We start from the raw sequence: 17,551 nt of genomic DNA on the forward strand, positions 1-17,551 counted from the left end.
CATATACACACATATATTCACACATACATATATATACACAAATACACGTATATAGATACATATACTATATACATACATGCACAAACACAGACATACATACAGACACACACAGACACACACAAATATACACACATACACATTAACACACATATATTCACACACATATACACATATATATACACACAGGCACATATACACACACACATATATATATATATACATGCACACAAAGATACACTCATACACATAACACACAGGCATAGATACACATACATACACATACATATAGATATACACAGTACACATATACACACAGACACATAGATACACATACATACACATACCTATAGATATACACAGTAGACATACACATAGATACACATGCATACACCTATACACACACATATACACACATGCTTACACACAAAGACATATACAATACATATGTATATCACACATATGCATGTACACATAGACATAACACACACACATACAGATACATAACATACACACAGAACAAACTTACTGCATATCTACAGGATGAGCTAACCCTAGTTAGAAAGCACAGAATAGGCATGAGCCCTGTCCTCTTGACATTCATTTATACGCTAGTAGTTAAGATTGAACAAAAGAATCCTCAGCAAAACAAGGAGTCAGAAAAATGAACAGGGCATGTTAGAATATATACATGTGTATGTGTACATGTGTGTGTAAACAGACACACATACACATATTTCCTGCCGCCATCTTTCCAAATCAACCCAGAAATCCACCCTTCTCCTCTCCTTCAGTGGCCTGATGTGTGGCAGTCCACAACAAGGCCCAACCAGTGCCAAGAAGAGTGTTCAGCTCCCTGCTGCGCCCTCTCAGCTCAGGGGCATGGTTGTCTCCATTTTACATATAAAGTAAACACAGATCTCCAACGTCGTGTCCTTTACTCCTAAGATGCTATCACTGCCTCCTCAAGCCACCCTCACTAATTTCCCGTTAGTGTCTGCGGTAGCATGCCATACCACCAGCCCAGAGACAGCATACAGCGAGACTTGTCCCCCACCGGCCTTGCCTCATCCTCTCTATGTGCACATTCACCAGCACAGTAAACAGCTGACACCCTGCTTAAGTAGCTACAGTTTACCATTTGGGTACAGTGACACAGATGTTAATAGACGTCGATTTTATCTACTAATATTCATTGGAACCTTAAGGTTTCTGAAAGAACAATTTGCCCCAGCGACGGGCATTTCAATTCAAAGTCATGGGAAGACCAGCATGTCTGACTGTACAACGCAGACTTCCTAAGTTTTCAGCAACTGTGGTAGACCAGACTCTGCCTGTCTTGCTGAGTTTCATTTCACTATTGTCCTCCTTTTTACCCTAAAGCAGTTTTGCTACTGTGACTAAACATCCCCATGTTAGATGCTTGGTCCCCAGCATGTGACCCTATTGGGACGCCAGGGAACTTTCAGGAGATGGCGTGGAGTGGAAAAAGTTGGGTCACTGGGCATACGCCCTTTGTGGGAATATTGGGACCCCAGTGCCTTCTTGTTTTGTTCCCTGCTTCTCAACCACTAGGAGATGAACAGGTTTCCCATGTTAATATCTTGCCTCACCACAGGTCCAAAACGACAAAAACCACAGTCTGTAATTAACCTTTCCTTCTTATAACGTGATTGTTTTGAGCAGGTTGTCACAGTGCTGGGAAGGTAACACATTTTTTTTCTTTCCCCCCTAACTCATCTTTGTCTCTCTTTCTTTCTTTGTTTCTTCTTCTTCTTCTTTTTTTTTTTAATATTTCTAAGGAATAGGAAATATATTCTTCATTAGCCAAGTCCAGGAAAACAAGAGTCCTTAACACAATCCATGGACAAGTTTCAAAGCTTGCAAAGCTCTTAAACGTTTCCAGGCCCAACTAAGAAGAATATCCCCCAAAGAAGAAAGAAATTGACCTGAGTTCCTTCTCATTGGCTTTCCCCGTTCCTGTGCTTCTTGTCAGCAATCCCTTTCCAACACTACAGCACTGAATCAGCAGCATCCTACAATTACCTAGCATGTGACTGACAGAAGCCCTCCCAGGAAGCACAGAAGAGACACTCCAGAAACTTCCTCTTGAATCCGATTCAAACTCAAACTCTCAAGTTCACTTGTACTCGTCAGCCAATGGGCAAGAGGAGGTTAGAGAGAGTGGGGACTTCACAGGCTCTGAGGCAAGGCCCTGCTACCCTCTGAGCTCTGCCCCTTCCCCATTGAGGTCAAGAGCTGGGACACCCCACTTTCCCTACCAGAGAGAACGAAAGGTATACATACAGTGATCTTGCTGGCTTGGTTCAGTGCTTCTACCCAGTCCTTCAGATCTTTCTGGTCATTGGCTTGAAGAAAATATCTCTGAGACAGGGCGTTGATGACTATAAAAGTAACAGGAAAGGAGAGAGAAGGTCAGAATCTGGAGATCATGAGAGCCCAGGAAGTTAGGATGTCTGAGGTGACAAGACCCATGAAGGCCATTCAGAAGATCAAGAACCCACCCATGGTGTTAAGTCAGAAGCAGCAGACCCCAGCAATTCATTCATCAGCTACCAGGATGACACTGGCATTAACAGTGGCCTCTATGCGCTAATTGGTGGCAACAAAGCTACTCATCTGCCACCAGTATGACACCTGAAGCACAGGCCTGCTGGTATGTTTATTCAGGACCCTAGGGCTTGCTTCTACCAGTCTGATCTTGTCTCATCTGTGTCTAGAAAATAGAACTACATTTGCTTGAGACCTGTAGCCTTGGCCTCGCTTTCAACCTGCTCTTCCCGCTGGGCATTTCCTTAGTCAACAGCTTACCTCGGATTGATTGATTGGTTGATTTTCATTATTATCACTAACATATCTTTAGACGGGCTGACCACAAAGTTTAAGAGTGACTTCTAAACTTAGCAATGATACTTGGAAGGAACAGGAAAAAGAGCGCGCCAACCCGAGGTTGGGAGAAGGAAGTCACTTCATCCCTCTGGCCTGAGCCTGAAGTCAAGAAGCCATTGCAGAGGAGACAAAGAACTCGCCGTTTTCATCCATATACCAAATATTTATTGAGGACCCACTATGTGCCAGCAGCATCTTATGTGCTGAGAAGGTGCAGTGACAAAGCAGGAAGTGACTCTGCCTCTCTGAAGCTCCTGCTGAGAGCCTCCCTGGACACAGAAACGCCTCAGCATTTACCTCAGAGTAACGGCTGGTTAACAATGCAGTTACTGAGCGGTTTCACTGACCAACTGAGAAGAGGCCTGAGGCATTGATGGAGTGGCTCTGTACCTTTGCCACTAACTCCCAAGCCCCAACCTGCAACTCAGTAGGCAATCTTGAGACCCTTCCTATCCCTTACTTCACTTTAATTCTTCCCTGTCTTTTCCCCAGACTTTATCATGTCCCGAGTACATCACTGCTCAATTCTAAAGTGAAGGCTCCCAGAAACTTCTACTAGATGCTTCCTATCCACCTTAAACAGAACTACAGCTCAGTCTGTAATCTCAGCACATTGGAGTCTGGGTGCAGCAGAGGCAAAGGGGAAGGAGGAAAAGGAAGAAGGTTAGGAGGCTGACGGCTCACAGAAGCCAGCCTGGCTAAAACTCTACTGGCCCCTGTGTGCTTGGTCACAACTGATTAAAAAATCTTCGCAGGGGTATTCCTCGGCACCGAGAACATCACTATTATCTATGCTACTCATACACACAGAATACAGTTCCCATGGAATCACAGGACTGTCATCCACAGGAAAGAAGTTATCTCAAGTCTATGAAGAAAAAAACAAAACAAAACACTGTGGCTCAGTACTTACCGAAGCAGAATGGAGTTTTTGGTTTCTGCTTTGGGGTAGCTATGCTCACCTATGTCAAATAAAGACAAAAAGAGACACGAATGTGTTTCCATCAGTGTGGAAAAATGTTTACCTTGAAAATATTTCATACATAAAAAGAGCGTATCAAACATATGTATATTTGAAGACCGACAATTGAGTCTCGCCACCATCCCTTAAGAAACTGGCATGCTCAGTCCTACTCCTCAGAGCGGTGCCTCTCACCCTTCCTTTTTTTTTTTTTTTAAGATTTATTTATTTTATTTACATGAATAAGCAGTAGCTATCTTCAGATACACCAGAAGAGGGCATCAGATCCCATTACAGATGGTTTTGAGCCACCATGTGGTTGCTGGGATTTGAACTCAGGACCTCTGGAAGAACAGTCAGTGCTCTTAACCTCTGAGCCATCTCTCCAGCCCCCTCTCACCCTTCCTAACATAACAACCCTTTAGTGTCCAGTTCCTCCTGTTGTGGTGACAACAAATTTATTTCACTGCTAGTAATTCATACTGTTAGGAATTATGATGTAAATCTGATGTACTGGATGGTGTTAGGGGACCCCTGTGAAAGGGCCATTCGGCTCCCAAAGGGGTCACAAGCCTCAGGTCGAGAACCACTCTCTTAGGTGCTCACGATACCCTTCCGTAGCAGGACTTCTGCCATCCACGTAACTGGTATCCCGGTGCCTGTACTAACTTTTGTCTCTGCAAGAACGCTCTAAAAGCCACTGGGCCCAGACAAGATTTTCTCTGAGCCACCAGATCTAGCAGAGTGTCGTTCATTGTATCAGGCTTCTACTATGTTCTCACGAGCTAACCTCTTTCCCGGAACAGTCTCCCAACTGAAGGTGCTTAGTACGTTCAAACTCTAATCAAAGCAGAAGGGGACGGCAGGCACTCCTGCATTTAGATATGCTGTCCGAAGGCCTAGCTATCTATGCTGGCCATGAACAAAGGCATCTCTCCAGCAATCCAAAGAGCAGCTGACAGATGAGTGAGCTCACCTGGGTATATTCAAGAGCAGGACCTGCGGAGATGGGACCACTGGTATATGACACCTAGCTTTTAAAGTCCTGCCCCTTGTATGGGTATTTGCTGAGTATCTGCATAGGAGCACACGTCACTCAGGCACATGCTCCATCACCACCTACAAAGATCTGGTGATTATCCACCAAATGGATGCTGGTCCAGCCATACTGGAGAACTCCACCCGTCCCACTCACTAGAAATGCAGCACCTACCACAGAACCCATCCACATACAGTCCCCCTCCTGCCCTGGACACTGGTCTCTCAGTCCCCTTCCTAGCTTTCCCAGGTCTTCTTATTCTCCTTCTGGACTCTGAGACTTGGAAGTAGAAGCAGGGGTTAAAGTCTTGAGGTGAAAGTGATGTCTCTTTGAGGCTCCCAGTTGCTAAGATCTAATCATGATTGGCACACGGGTCTCTAGGCTCCTGCTCTTGACCCTAAAGTCTTCCTAGAGACCTGCCTTGACTTCTTAGCCAAAATAACATTGCCCCAAATACTCAACCAGGAACTGAGGTGACACCCTATCAAATATCAAAAGGATAAAATAGAAGAGGTTTGTTTTGGAATCAGTCTCAAATCGTAAGTGTGTGACCTCCATTAGATGTTCTGTCTAGAAAGGAATCACAGAGTCATCTTCCCGTAGAGTTAACAGAAGCATCAAATATATCGGTGCAGGCAAGGGACCTGGCTACACCGTCATGTAGAGCCTACTCATGGAGGAGGGGCTGTTATGCCAGGTAAGGCAGTATATATCTGTAATCCCAGCACTTGGGAGGCTGACACAAAAGGATCTTGACTTTCAGGTCATCCTAGGCTACACAGCAATTTCAGGCTAGCCTGGGTTACATGGGTGGACCCCATCTTAAAACAAATCACATACTCACATAATAAATCACATACCACACAATACAATAATAATAATAAATAATTTAAAATATGACCTAAAAAAACTGCCTAGCTTCAAACGTTAAAAAAAAATAAAACCATGCATGGCATTTTCAGTGTTAATAATTAAATGTCTGTATAACATTACATCAACCTCAGTGACAAGTATTTAAAACCCAAGATGTCACATGACCCCTGTTTCTGAAGGTGCAAGGATGAAGGACTGAATCTGCTGATGACCTTCCTACTAGCAGAATCCCATAGCTGCCCAGAATATCACCAAGGGAAGGAGAGAGAGACTATGTAGATGTGTACGCGTTCATTCCACTGTATTGATGAGGAAATCCTGAAGTGAGGCGGACGCCAGGTAGCCTAAGTAAGTTCTGAAGAACACAAAGAGGAGCCCACAAGCCTGAGCTCAGAGAGACAACCAGACCTAGTCATGCCTACATGCTTCACAGGTAGCATTTAGGAGGCTGCCAGTCCTGGCCCTGAACTACCTTGCCTTCTTGGGGTACACGTCCAAGCCAGTTGCTGATGATCTGCAGCTACTCATTTCCTGGCTGTGACCGACACTCAGCATGTGTTCCCAGGCAACCTCCAGTCCTTTGCCTGGGCTGGGCTGGGCCGGGGTGGGGAAGGGGCGGGGCCGGACTGGGCGGGGCAGGCGGAGCTGGGCGGGGCGGGGCTCCTGCATTAACCCTAAGTGTCACCTGACTGCTCTTTTCTGGTCCCGGGGGAAACCCACCTACCTCCCAGCTTCCTTCTCATCCAGCTGGCAATTTTGATGGTGTTGTAAAGCTTAGTTCCTGAGACCCCCTCTACTTTGTCTGGAGCGTCACCCTTTCTTGGAGAGGTTCATGTTTATCACCGGCTGGACAGAGTGCCACCGGCTGACCCTTTCACCCTACATGGATTACAGATGATCCTGCTCACTGTGTAGATTAGCCAGCCTGGGAAAATGCAACCCATGCGATTCTTGTGAGAACCAGAGCTTCCAAAGGCAGCACATGGCTTTCTTCTTGTTCATATCCGTGTGCACACTTTATAGTGAGGTGGTCCATATGCGTGTGCATCTACAGTGTGCCCAGTCTCATGGCTTAGCATGGAAATGTTGTTGGGCAAAGCAATTCATTGCCAGACTACTGAGATTGATCCCAGTTCTGTCCTGATTAGCTTTAGACCCGGCTTGAGAATCTCCACAGATGAGTTTCTCCCTTAGTAACGCCAGCGTGAAAAGGTAAATGTTCTCACACAGGGCAGCAGGCGTGGAAAATTAATTTGTCCACCTGTGGCTATGTCCACAGAGAAAGGCTGTTGCAGAACTCTGACTTTGGCCTCTGTCCCTGACAGCCTGCCCCCAGAGGCTTACACAGCCCCTCCCCCTCCATTTACTTTCTACCTGTTGGTGACAGTGTCAGGCTATAAGCAGCCATCTTCAAACACAGGAAGAACATAGGCCCTACAGGAAGCAGTGTGGCCACAGGTGGGTGAGGACATCCAACAGTCTGACTCAAGTGAGGGCACCTAGGCACAAACATCCTCATACCACAAGGTGGCCACAATTGAGTCACTGCCCGACAGTGGTCGACTGGCAGGTCCTGTGAGCACGCCAACAGCAAGAGAGTGTTGGGGTGTGAAGAAGAGAGTTGCCCATGGGCCCCCACGAGTGACGCAGAAGAGCCACTTGGCAGCTTTCGATTATCACACGCGGTAAAGAACCCAGGCATCGGGACACTGCGAGGGCCAGCCACACCCTGTGTCTGTCGTTGGCCGGAAGTGAGGCCTCTCCTGCACCCCAGACTAGAGCAGAAGAAAGCCTGGGAGAACTAAAAAACATGCTCCGGTGTCTGGGGAGAGAGTGTCCCACAACAAAGTAAGAAGCCATCAACACAATCACCGGAGGCCTTTCAAACTGGTGCGCATGTGACCATATTTATCTGAAAAATCCGTCAATGCTTTTCAGTGGACTCTCTAGAACAGTGGTTCTCAACTTTCCGAATGCTGAGGCCCTTAAATACAGTTCTTCGTGCTATGGTACCACCCAACCATAAAATTACTTTCTTGCTACTTCCTAATTGTAATTTTGCTACAGTTATCAACCGTAACATAAATCTCTGTGTTTTCCTGTGGTCTTCGGTGACCCCTGTGAAAGGGTCATTCAACACCTCAAGGAGTCACGACCTGCAGGTTGACCCAACTGCTCTACAGTACCCATATCCCTCCACACCTGGCCCACAACACACAAATAGTTAATAGCCAGCATTTTTGGAGGACCTGTTATCTATCAGAAGCCCTCACAAAATAGGTCCAGTAGGACAGGGACAGAGAGCTATAGTGTAAACGTAATACCATAGGCCAGGTTCAGTTATTTTCCAATTTGCCCAACCAGACTGGTTCTTTTGTCACCCCCTCCCCCCCCCCTCCCCACCCCTTATCCTCCTCTTCACCCCCACTCCACCCCCACCATACCAGTCCCATCTTCCATAAACTAGCCTTCCAGAGATCAGGGACAAAACAAACCAGTCTGTCTCACACTGTGCAAACACTTGACCCTGGGAGTAAGCTAAGGATGACAAAACAAACAAAAAAACAAACAAAAACAGACAGACAGACAGGCAGACAGACAGAAAAGGACCTGGGTTGTTCTGGCAGTGAGTCAGCTGGAGTTAAGGTATTCATCGATCGTGACCTAACTCAGTGGCAGTTGTGGGTTTTTAAAAGACCCGTGCGGGCTCGCCTGTCTCAGGAAGGGCGGAAAGTCAGGTCATCCTTTCTAAATGAGGCAGCAGCCAACGAGGCAGAGGATCCTGAAAGCCTCCTCTGAGCTGCATTTATAAACCATGATTCAGCAGGAGATTATATTCACTGGCCAAAAAAAAAAAAAAGCTTCCCCAACCCCTCACACAGGAGACGGTTTCAGTTTTCATCTTTGATGGGGGTTTTCTGCGGCCCCACCCCCAGCCCCCTCTCTATTCTCCTTCTGGGAGAACTGACCAAATGAGAGCTCTCAGCAGATGAGAAGAAAGGGCCCCCTGTGGGGGCGGGGGCTGGGCTGAGCTGCCCTGGCCAGGGGAGGCCGCCACATTTCTTATCAAAAGGCATGCACAAATTGCCTGCAGCTGTGCTAGCAAAAGCCGCTCTTTAACCACTGCTCTTCCCCTGAGGTCATCATCTCCTCTCTCATCAGCTCAACCACTGCCCAGCATCTTCTCTCTCTGCACCGAGATGTGCAGCTGGCAGGCATGGGATGAGCCTGCCCGTCCAGCCGAAGATGGCCACTCCTCTCAGGACATCTCTTGATCCCCGTCTTCAGTAGGAGCTTTTCACAGATCTTAAATCTGTGACCAGATGCACTCGGGAGCTACTTAGCTCAACCCCTAGCCTCTAGGTCCTCATAGTCCCTTGGGTGGGAGGAGCCAGGGAAGAAAGCCACAACCCCTATGTGGACAGGCATGAGGGACAGGACTTCTGCGGCTTTGGATCTGGCTGGGTGCCATCTGGCTTCTTCCCTCCTGCTTTCTGAAGAGGATCTAAATCCCCTGGCTTTTTTTTTTTTTTTTTTTAAATCAGGGCTGCATCATGGGTCAGCAGCAGTAGCTGCCCCAGGGAGGGGCTGCTAAAAGCAGCTGAATTCAGCAGTTTTTTTTTTTGTGAGGATTTCTGACTGGCTCTACCCCCAAGTCTCAGTGAAGAACAAGAGTTGCTCTTCCCCCTACAGGAATGTTGGGTGAGGGGACAGACTGCCAGGGACCTGCTATGATCCCCAGAAGGTACGCAGATGTTGGGTGTGGTCCTAGCATATCTTAGGGCCTTCGAAGGGTTGATGTTTTCAGGCCTCCGTCCCTAAGCATTCTGTCTGGAGAATTGGTAACATTCCAGCGGGGCGGAGCCTTTTCTTAGCTGCTGCTCATTAACTGTATGCTTTGAGAGAATCCTCTCCTGGATCAGGGTCACTGTCCCTGTGTCCTTTTTGTTCCAATTACAAAAAAGAGGTTCCATCCTACATGGTACTTTATTTCAGATGTGACATGCTTCCCAAAGGCCAGTGGTTAACAGCTGGAACTCTTAGGAGGCAGGGCTCCGTGAGAAGTCCTTAAGTGATTAGGGATACCCATAGGAGAGATTATAGGTATCCAGTCCCTCTATAATTTACTTCCTAGCCATGAAGTAAGAAGCTGCCCACCACCACTTCTGACATAATTCGCCACCGGAAAAATCATGACCAAGACCTCGAACACACCGACCCAAAGTAAACCTTTTGTCTTTGGAGAGTATCTCAAATATTCCTACAGGTCTGGAGCGGTGACTAGCTGGCAGATCCAAAGATTAAGAGGCTGTGGGCCACCCTCTCCACTGCCAACCACCACCACAAAACAGTAGATGCCAGGAAGAGGGAAACATGGATGGCCATGGCTGTGAATGCCCCCCCAAAGGCTCACACCTCCGGCATGTAGAACTTCCCCGTGCTTAGACATTAAACCTGTTTCAAGAACATGGCTTCCCAGCGTGCCAAACCAACATTACCTTCGAGATGTAAGTCAGCTGCAGAGATCCGACAGCTCCTGCCCCAACTGCCAGGTTCTGAAAGACAAAAGTGTATTCTTAAGATGTGTGCTGTGTGAGGGCCCCAAGCAGCAATGAGAGATAGGGCCAGTGTTCTGGTCTAGTCTGTGCCACTATGGCCTTGGGTAAGTCACCTTGCTCACCTACAAGACACCAGTGATAAATCTGGGGGAAAATAACACTAACAGTACCCCTCACCCTCTTCCAATGAGTTACTCAAGGACAGGGGTTAGACATACGTGTGTGTGTGTCTGTGTGTCTGTGTGTGTGTGTCACGATTAACTGACTCTCAGTATTTCTTGCTATAAAAAACAGAGGTGATCTGAGTTCCTCCTATTTAAATAAATAATGCTTAAGATTTCAGGGTTTGGGTTTGTTTTTTTTCTTTTCCTTTTCTGGGGGTGAGAGTTAGTATAGGATCATTGAGATCCTCCTCCCTCTGCCTCCTGGGTGATTACAGGTGTATGTCACCACAACCAGGCGCTTGACCGTTTTACATAAGAAACGAGAAGTCCCGAGGACCGGACTCAAGTCTAAACACGGAATTTCATGTGTGTTTCATACACCCGTGATACAGACTGCCTGTGGACTGTAACTTTAGACAGTGATTTGCAGTCCCTCATGCTCTGGCTGTAACACACCGCATGAGGCTAGGCGTAGAATTTCCTACTTATCATCACAGACACATTCAGAAAATTGCAGATTTGACATCCTTTCAGACTTTCAGAAATTGTTTTTTAGATTGGGAATGTTCTGCCAACGGCCCCACCCTTATAACACAGTGAAGACACAGAGTTAACCCAGGGAAGGATCTCAGTGTGGAATTTCCCTGGCACACAGGAATGCTCTGCCCGTGTGGCCCATGACATCTTTTCTGCACAGCTGTGCTGATCTGGATGTCTTTGTCCTACATGTGTCATTTCAGATCCATTTCTTAACATACAGGATGCAAACTCATATGACAGAGGTGGGTTTTTTTCTTCATGTGCCTGTGAGCTTACATTGCAGGACTATAATACATGCCAAATGAAACTGTCTGAACACAAACATTAAAACCACTAAGAAAACATACTACTAAAGTAGCAAGAATAGCTAAGATTTTCGTGCAGTGGGGATGCTAGCCTACCGTGTTCAACACCCTTGGTTCCATCTCAGAAATGCAAAACACAACACAGAAACACATTTTAGAAAACACAGCAGGTGCCGGGCGGTGTTGGCGCACACCTTTAATCCCAGCACTTGGGAGGCAGAGGCAGGCAGATTTCTGAGTTTGAGGCTAGCCTGGTCTACAGAGTGAGTTCCAGGACAGCCAGGGCTACACAGAGAAACCCTGTCTCAAAAAACCAAAAAAAAAAAAAGAAGAAAGAAAGAAAGAAAGAAAGAAAGAAAGAAAGAAAGAAAGAAAGAAAGAAGGGGGAGGGAGAGAGAAAGAAAACACAGCAGGGAGCTCCAAATACTGGGTCAGTAAACTCCTACCATGGCAGACCCTTCCTGGCTTCCTGATTTCTATTAGAGAAAATATATACCAAGGTAGCCACCAACATTGGAAATCAAATCACATCAATGAAGTTCCTAAGAGATAGACAGAAAACCCAATTTCTTATAACCTGAGAGCCTGTCTGAGAACTCACATCTATCTGGGAGTCCATTGAGAACCTGTTCCCATAGCCTGGGAGTCCATTGAGAACCTGTTCCCATAGCCTGGGAGTCCATTGAGAACCCATTCCCATAGCCTGGAAGTCCATTGAGAACCCGTTCCCATAGCCTGGGAGTCCATTGAGAACCCACTCCCATAGTCTGGGAGTCCATTGAGAACCTGTTCCCATAATCTGGGAGTCCATTGAGAACCTGTTCTCATAGTCTGGGAGTCCATCAAGAACCTGCTCCCACAACCTGAGCCTGCAGCTCCAAAACTCACACCAATATCCTCCAGGAGACCAGTGGAAGCCCCCACCACATGGGGCCATCTCTAGTCAATGAAAAGACAAAATCTTAGATAAGAAAAGTTAGTAAATTTACCTAAGGATTAACAGTGACATGATCAACCATTCTAGAAGACTGCCTTAAGAAATATCTTAGCTCAAGAGAATGGCTCAGGGGTTAAGAGCACTAACTGCTCTAACAGAGGACCCAGTTTGATTCCCAGCACCTACATGGTGGCCCACAATGGTCTATAATTCCAGTTCCAGGGGCTCTGATGGAGTCTATGGTTTCACAGGCACCAAGTACACATGGTACACAGATATACATGCAGGCAAAACACCATATGCAGAAAATAATTTGTTTTATTAAAAGAAAATTTAAAAAGAAATATCTTAGATTTGGGAAGAGCACTCTAGCCTGTTGTCCAAATTTAACTTAACATCTCTGAGGTAAATTCAGTTTGTCCAGTTTCCTGTTTATAAGGAAAAAGATAGGGCTAGGAAAGCCATTTAAAAAGAGCCCCAAATCTCAGTGACAGACTTAAAAAAAGGCTCCATTGCCATCATTTACACATGAAATATAAAGTCTGAGAAATTGCCTTTAAGGGGCTGAGACAGTGGTAGAACATTTTCTGAGCTTGTATGGGGCTTTCACTACCACCCCAAGTTCTGCAAAAGTAAATGAATAAGAGTTACCCTTGAGTGTGCAGACTGGCGCTTACTTATGCACCGTCTAAACTTTATAACGACTTCTGAAAACTCGTTTAAGGAATTCCCTATTGTGTTAAGAAAGATAGGTTCTGTCATTCAGAAAGCAAACTCCACACGGAGCCATCACTGTCTGGGAGTAAGGAGAGAATGCCTAAGGGGCAAAGATGCAGCGTCTGCTGGGTGGCAGAGGCAAGCCTTTGTCTCCACAGCTTCACTGTGGCCTGGAGTTCCAGGGGCATGTGGAGCCAAAGGCTTTCAGGTCTCCTAGAAGCTGCCCACTCTAATTGCAAAAGCACGAGCCACTGCAATTTAACTGTAGTATTAGCACTACGGACTGCAGACAAGACCTTCCCTATAAAATACAGACAATAAACCGTGCCAGACAGTGACCGGGAGAATTCCATGTAAACAGGGTGAGCAGACCGCAGAACAGCCACTGGCCCCTCAGCCGAGCTAATTACAAGATGCAAACACCAGGGTCCAGGGCTACTCTTAAATTACTACTCTCTCTCACCCCAAACCACATCTCAGAAGCCTCTGGAGCCCCATCTTGAATTATGAGTGAAGTGGGATGGGGGAACAACTTGGACTCTAAGCCACAAGTAATGACAAGGGTAGATCAGGTTTCAAGGACGTCAGCCCTCTGCTCTAGCTGTGTGAGCCTCCTCCCACTGGCAGTGAAGGGCTGCTGAGCTGCCCTGGGGATGAAGGTGGGGGAATCTCTCGCCTGCGACTGCCCGCCCATTCTGCTCTGAGACACAGATAAATGCTCTCTCCATCCCTGGAAGCCAGGGAATCATGACGAATGTTTAAGAAGCTGCTTGCCCACCACCTCCCACCCATCCAAGGGGGAACTGGGTAACACTGGGGGAAACATCCCGAAGATTCCCAAGGCTTCATCCAAAGTAAGATGCAGTATCTGCTCCAGTTGTTGGATCTACAAGCTTAACGGCAACACCTCGTCGTCATTGGCAAGAACTCACTGTCATGGTGGCACGCAGAGAGTCCCAGGCAGACACTTCCTCATCAAACAAGGTTGCACAAAAATGCCTGGGCAGCCACGTGCCAGCTCAAGGAACCCAGGAATCAGCACCCAGAGATCAGCAAGTACCAGAGTGGAGGGAGGAGCCACAGCGTTGTGTCCAGAGGTGGAAGAATAGACTCAGGATTCTGCCGAGGCCTTCACTGACTCCAGCTAGCTACAATCTCCTGTCTTTCAACTCACAGACAGATCCTGGATTTTGGGACAGACTCAAACCCCTGAAAAACTCACTCAAGAAAGTTCTGGCTTCACCCTCAAAATAGTCTAAATTAAATGGGATGGGTTAGAAGACACACATTTCAAAACACTCCCAGTGATCCCTAAATGGACCTAAGTTTAAGAACAGCTGAGAAATGAGACAAAACCTATCCCTGGATGTTACTATTTCCCCCATGAAGCAAGTCTCTTCTTACTATGCTAACTACACTCTAGGTTTACTGAGAACGTGACTGGAAATATCAAGATGAAGGCATGTCATGAAGGGGTCTTACTTAGGGTCTTAGTGCTGCGAAGAGACTCCATGACCAAGACAACTCTTATAAAGGACAACAATTAGTTGGGGCTGGCTGACAGTTTCAGACATTCAGTCCATTATCATCATGGTGGGAAGCACGGCAGCATCGAGGTAGACATGGGTCTGGAGAAAAAGCTGAGAGTTCTACATCTTGATCCGAAGGCAGCAGAGGAGAGTAGAGTCTACACTGGGTGGAACCTGACCATAGGAGAACTCAAAGCCTACCTACACAGTGATGCCTCCAACAAGGCCTCACCTCCTCTAGAAAGGCCACACCTCCTCCAACAAGGCCTCACCTCCTCTAGAAAGGCCACACCTCCTCTAGAAAGGCCACACCTCCTCCAACAAGGCCTCACCTCCTCTAGAAAGGCCACACCTCCTCTAGAAAGGCCACACCTCCTCCAACAAGGCCACACCTCCTAAATAGGGCCATTTCCTATGACCAAGCATTCAAACACATAAATAAATCAATGGGGGCCAAACCTATTCAAACCACCACACCAGGTGTCTATAGTCCCAGCACTCAGGAGCCAAGGCAAAGGCAGGATGCCACCATAACACTGAGCAGATATGGCCTCCACATGGGAAAGATAGCAAAATGTACTTTATTTACTATTTATTTGGGTGCTAGGGATTGAAGCCAGTTCCCTCATGAATGCCCAGCATATAATTTAGCCACTCTCACACTTTTAAACGTGGGACTTACACTTCTAGAAGGCAGTGTATGTTAATCACCTGGGGAAGGTTTCTTTATTTTAACTGACACATAGTTATCTTACATCGTGGGGGACAGTATGACAATCCAATACAATGCAGTTCTTAGAGAAGAAACAGGAGCATAGTACCAACAGTCCTCAGGGTAGAGGCTGGGGAGAGGGCTGGTGGGAAAAAGAAAGCCCAGCACTGCAGCAAGCAGCTGACAACCACCCTGCATGAGGCCCATAGTAAGAGCAGCCTATACATTTCTTAGACTAGTGAATATTCTGGAACAGGGCAGGTGCCTGTACACTAACAGGGGACTTTAAGAAGCCCCTGCCAGCCGGGCGGTGGTGGCGCACGCCTTTAATCCCAGCACTTGGGAGGCAGAGGCAGGCAGATTTCTGAGTTTGAGGCCAGCCTGGTCTACAGAGTGAGTTCCAGGACAGCCAGGGCTACACAGAGAAACCCTGTCTCGAAAAACCAAACAAAAGAAAAAAAAGAAAAAAAGAAAAAAAAGCAAGAAGCCCCTGCCAACACCTTGCATATTACTCAAGGTCTCGTCAGCCAGCAAGGATCTCAGAAGACTGGGAAATATTGGTTTATTCTCTCCTGTGACCAAGAAAGAACTGAGCTGCTAACAAAGCCGGTGCCTCCACCTTAAGTCCTTCTGTAGGAACAGCAGCACTCCATGCTGAAGTAGACAACTTTACTCTATTTCCCACTTCCTGGCAAGAATAGCAGAGAGCATAGAAACAGCCAGAAGATCCGACTAAAGATTCATCAATCGGCAGGATGTTGACTCTCTCAGTAACACTGACGGCTCTTCAGCTACCACAATCCTCTGGGTGGTTTCTGCAGGAAGCCCAGGGAGAACAGAGCTTGTCATTCCAGCGACAACCTGGCACGTTGGCAGAGCATGACACAGGAAACAAGGCAGAGACAGATAAGACGGAGAGACTACTGCACCACACACACTAAGTGCTTCACACTGCCACCTCACCTCCACAGGCCCATTTCTCAGATATGGAAGCCAAAGATCCAGCAGGTGAGGCAACTGACCCAAGATCATACAGATGGCAAGTCAAGCCAGATTTCAAACCCAGCCCTTCCGGATTGCCAGATCCTCCGTGGTACTTTCCTTCGTGCCAGGCAGCCTCCCCTGAGACAATTATCTACGAGTTGATTATCAATGAAGGGTAAATACAAGAACAGAAGCAGAATTACACTAAGCAGGGCCTTAGAGACTTGCCCAAGCTGGGCAGGGCAGGAACTAGTCCAACTGGCTATTGGGTGCCAAGCTCCGAAACAGCAGGGGTTGAGGGGTGTGAAGGGAGGAGGAAAGGTGCCCAGCCAGCAGCAAGGAGCCCAGCAAGCATCAGTAACTGCTGCTGCCTGACAGCAAGAGAAGGGAAGAGAATCCAGGTAGCAATCTCATCCTTAGGGCGTGAGCCCACATGCGGTGCTCGTGGGCCAAAACAACAGCTTTCAACACCAAGGCCAAGACCATCCAGGCTCACAAAGAGGCACCTGTGACAGGATGGCAAAAGAGTAAGCTGCCCAGACCTGCATTCCATAGCCCTCCTGGAATGAGAGACTGGCTAAATAGAAACGAGCTCTCCTAGACACCAGCTATCCTGGGCAGTTCTTTCCCTTCACCCTGTGGATTCACTTCCTGTTAAAAACTTGTTAGCCCACATGATGCCCAGGGCTGCTTTTCCCATTTGTTGGTTCCAAATATGTATTTTTAACCACACCGTTGTGGGCAATCATAGGACGCAGTGTTGGTTTAACACTCCGGTGTCTCTGGGCCAGGCTGGCTGTGCTAGCACCTCCTTAGGATGGGGCTCTTCTGTGTTAGCCTGTTGGCTTTCATATCCCTTGTGTCTGTCTCCCAAAAAACGATCCGCAGCCTGAGCTTCATAGATGCCTAGAAACAGGTGAGCAAGGCTATCGGTAACCTGAATGGCTCTTAATCTCCTTCATCTTTTTCTTTAACCCAGCTTCCTCCAAGTTGCCTAAAACTCAGTGTCATTTCCCCTTCCTCTTCTTGCCTGCACCCCTCCCATCTTCCACATCTCTGTCAAGCTCTGTAGCCTTTCTCCAGGCAACTAGATATGAAATATTTCATTATAGATACACAAAATGTATTGTTGTTTTTTTTTTAAATACAACTAGCTACTCGAATTATCCCCAGGGGAAAACGTGCAGTTTTAAACAAAGAGAAAACAGTGTATCCTGTATAAAAGTGAGCTGAAGCATCACAGTACTAAGCTATTGTAAAACTTCCAGTCTCGGCAAAACTGCAACATAGGATGTTGAGTTTAAGTATTTTGCCTCTACCGTCT

At 47.0% G+C, this 17,551-nt stretch overlaps 1 protein-coding gene across 4 annotated transcripts in view; it reads right to left on the reverse strand.

The window, feature by feature from the left end:
* Plekha2 (pleckstrin homology domain containing A2) overlaps nt 1-17,551 on the reverse strand; it is a 63,216-nt gene that overhangs the window by 19,984 nt on the left and 25,681 nt on the right. For all 4 annotated transcript variants that reach the window (XM_028768138.1, XM_028768135.1, XM_028768136.1 and 1 more), the window contains exons 3-5: nt 10,280-10,336; nt 3,821-3,869; nt 2,305-2,402 (exon numbers count right to left, since the gene is read on the reverse strand). In XM_028768138.1, coding sequence (XP_028623971.1) covers nt 2,305-2,402; nt 3,821-3,869; nt 10,280-10,336 — 204 coding nt within the window. The remainder of the gene's footprint in view (nt 1-2,304; nt 2,403-3,820; nt 3,870-10,279; nt 10,337-17,551) is intronic.

Source organism: Grammomys surdaster, unplaced genomic scaffold (assembly GCF_004785775.1).
Source record: "Grammomys surdaster isolate TR1022 unplaced genomic scaffold, NIH_TR_1.0 185, whole genome shotgun sequence".
NCBI lineage: Eukaryota > Metazoa > Chordata > Mammalia > Rodentia > Muridae > Grammomys > Grammomys surdaster.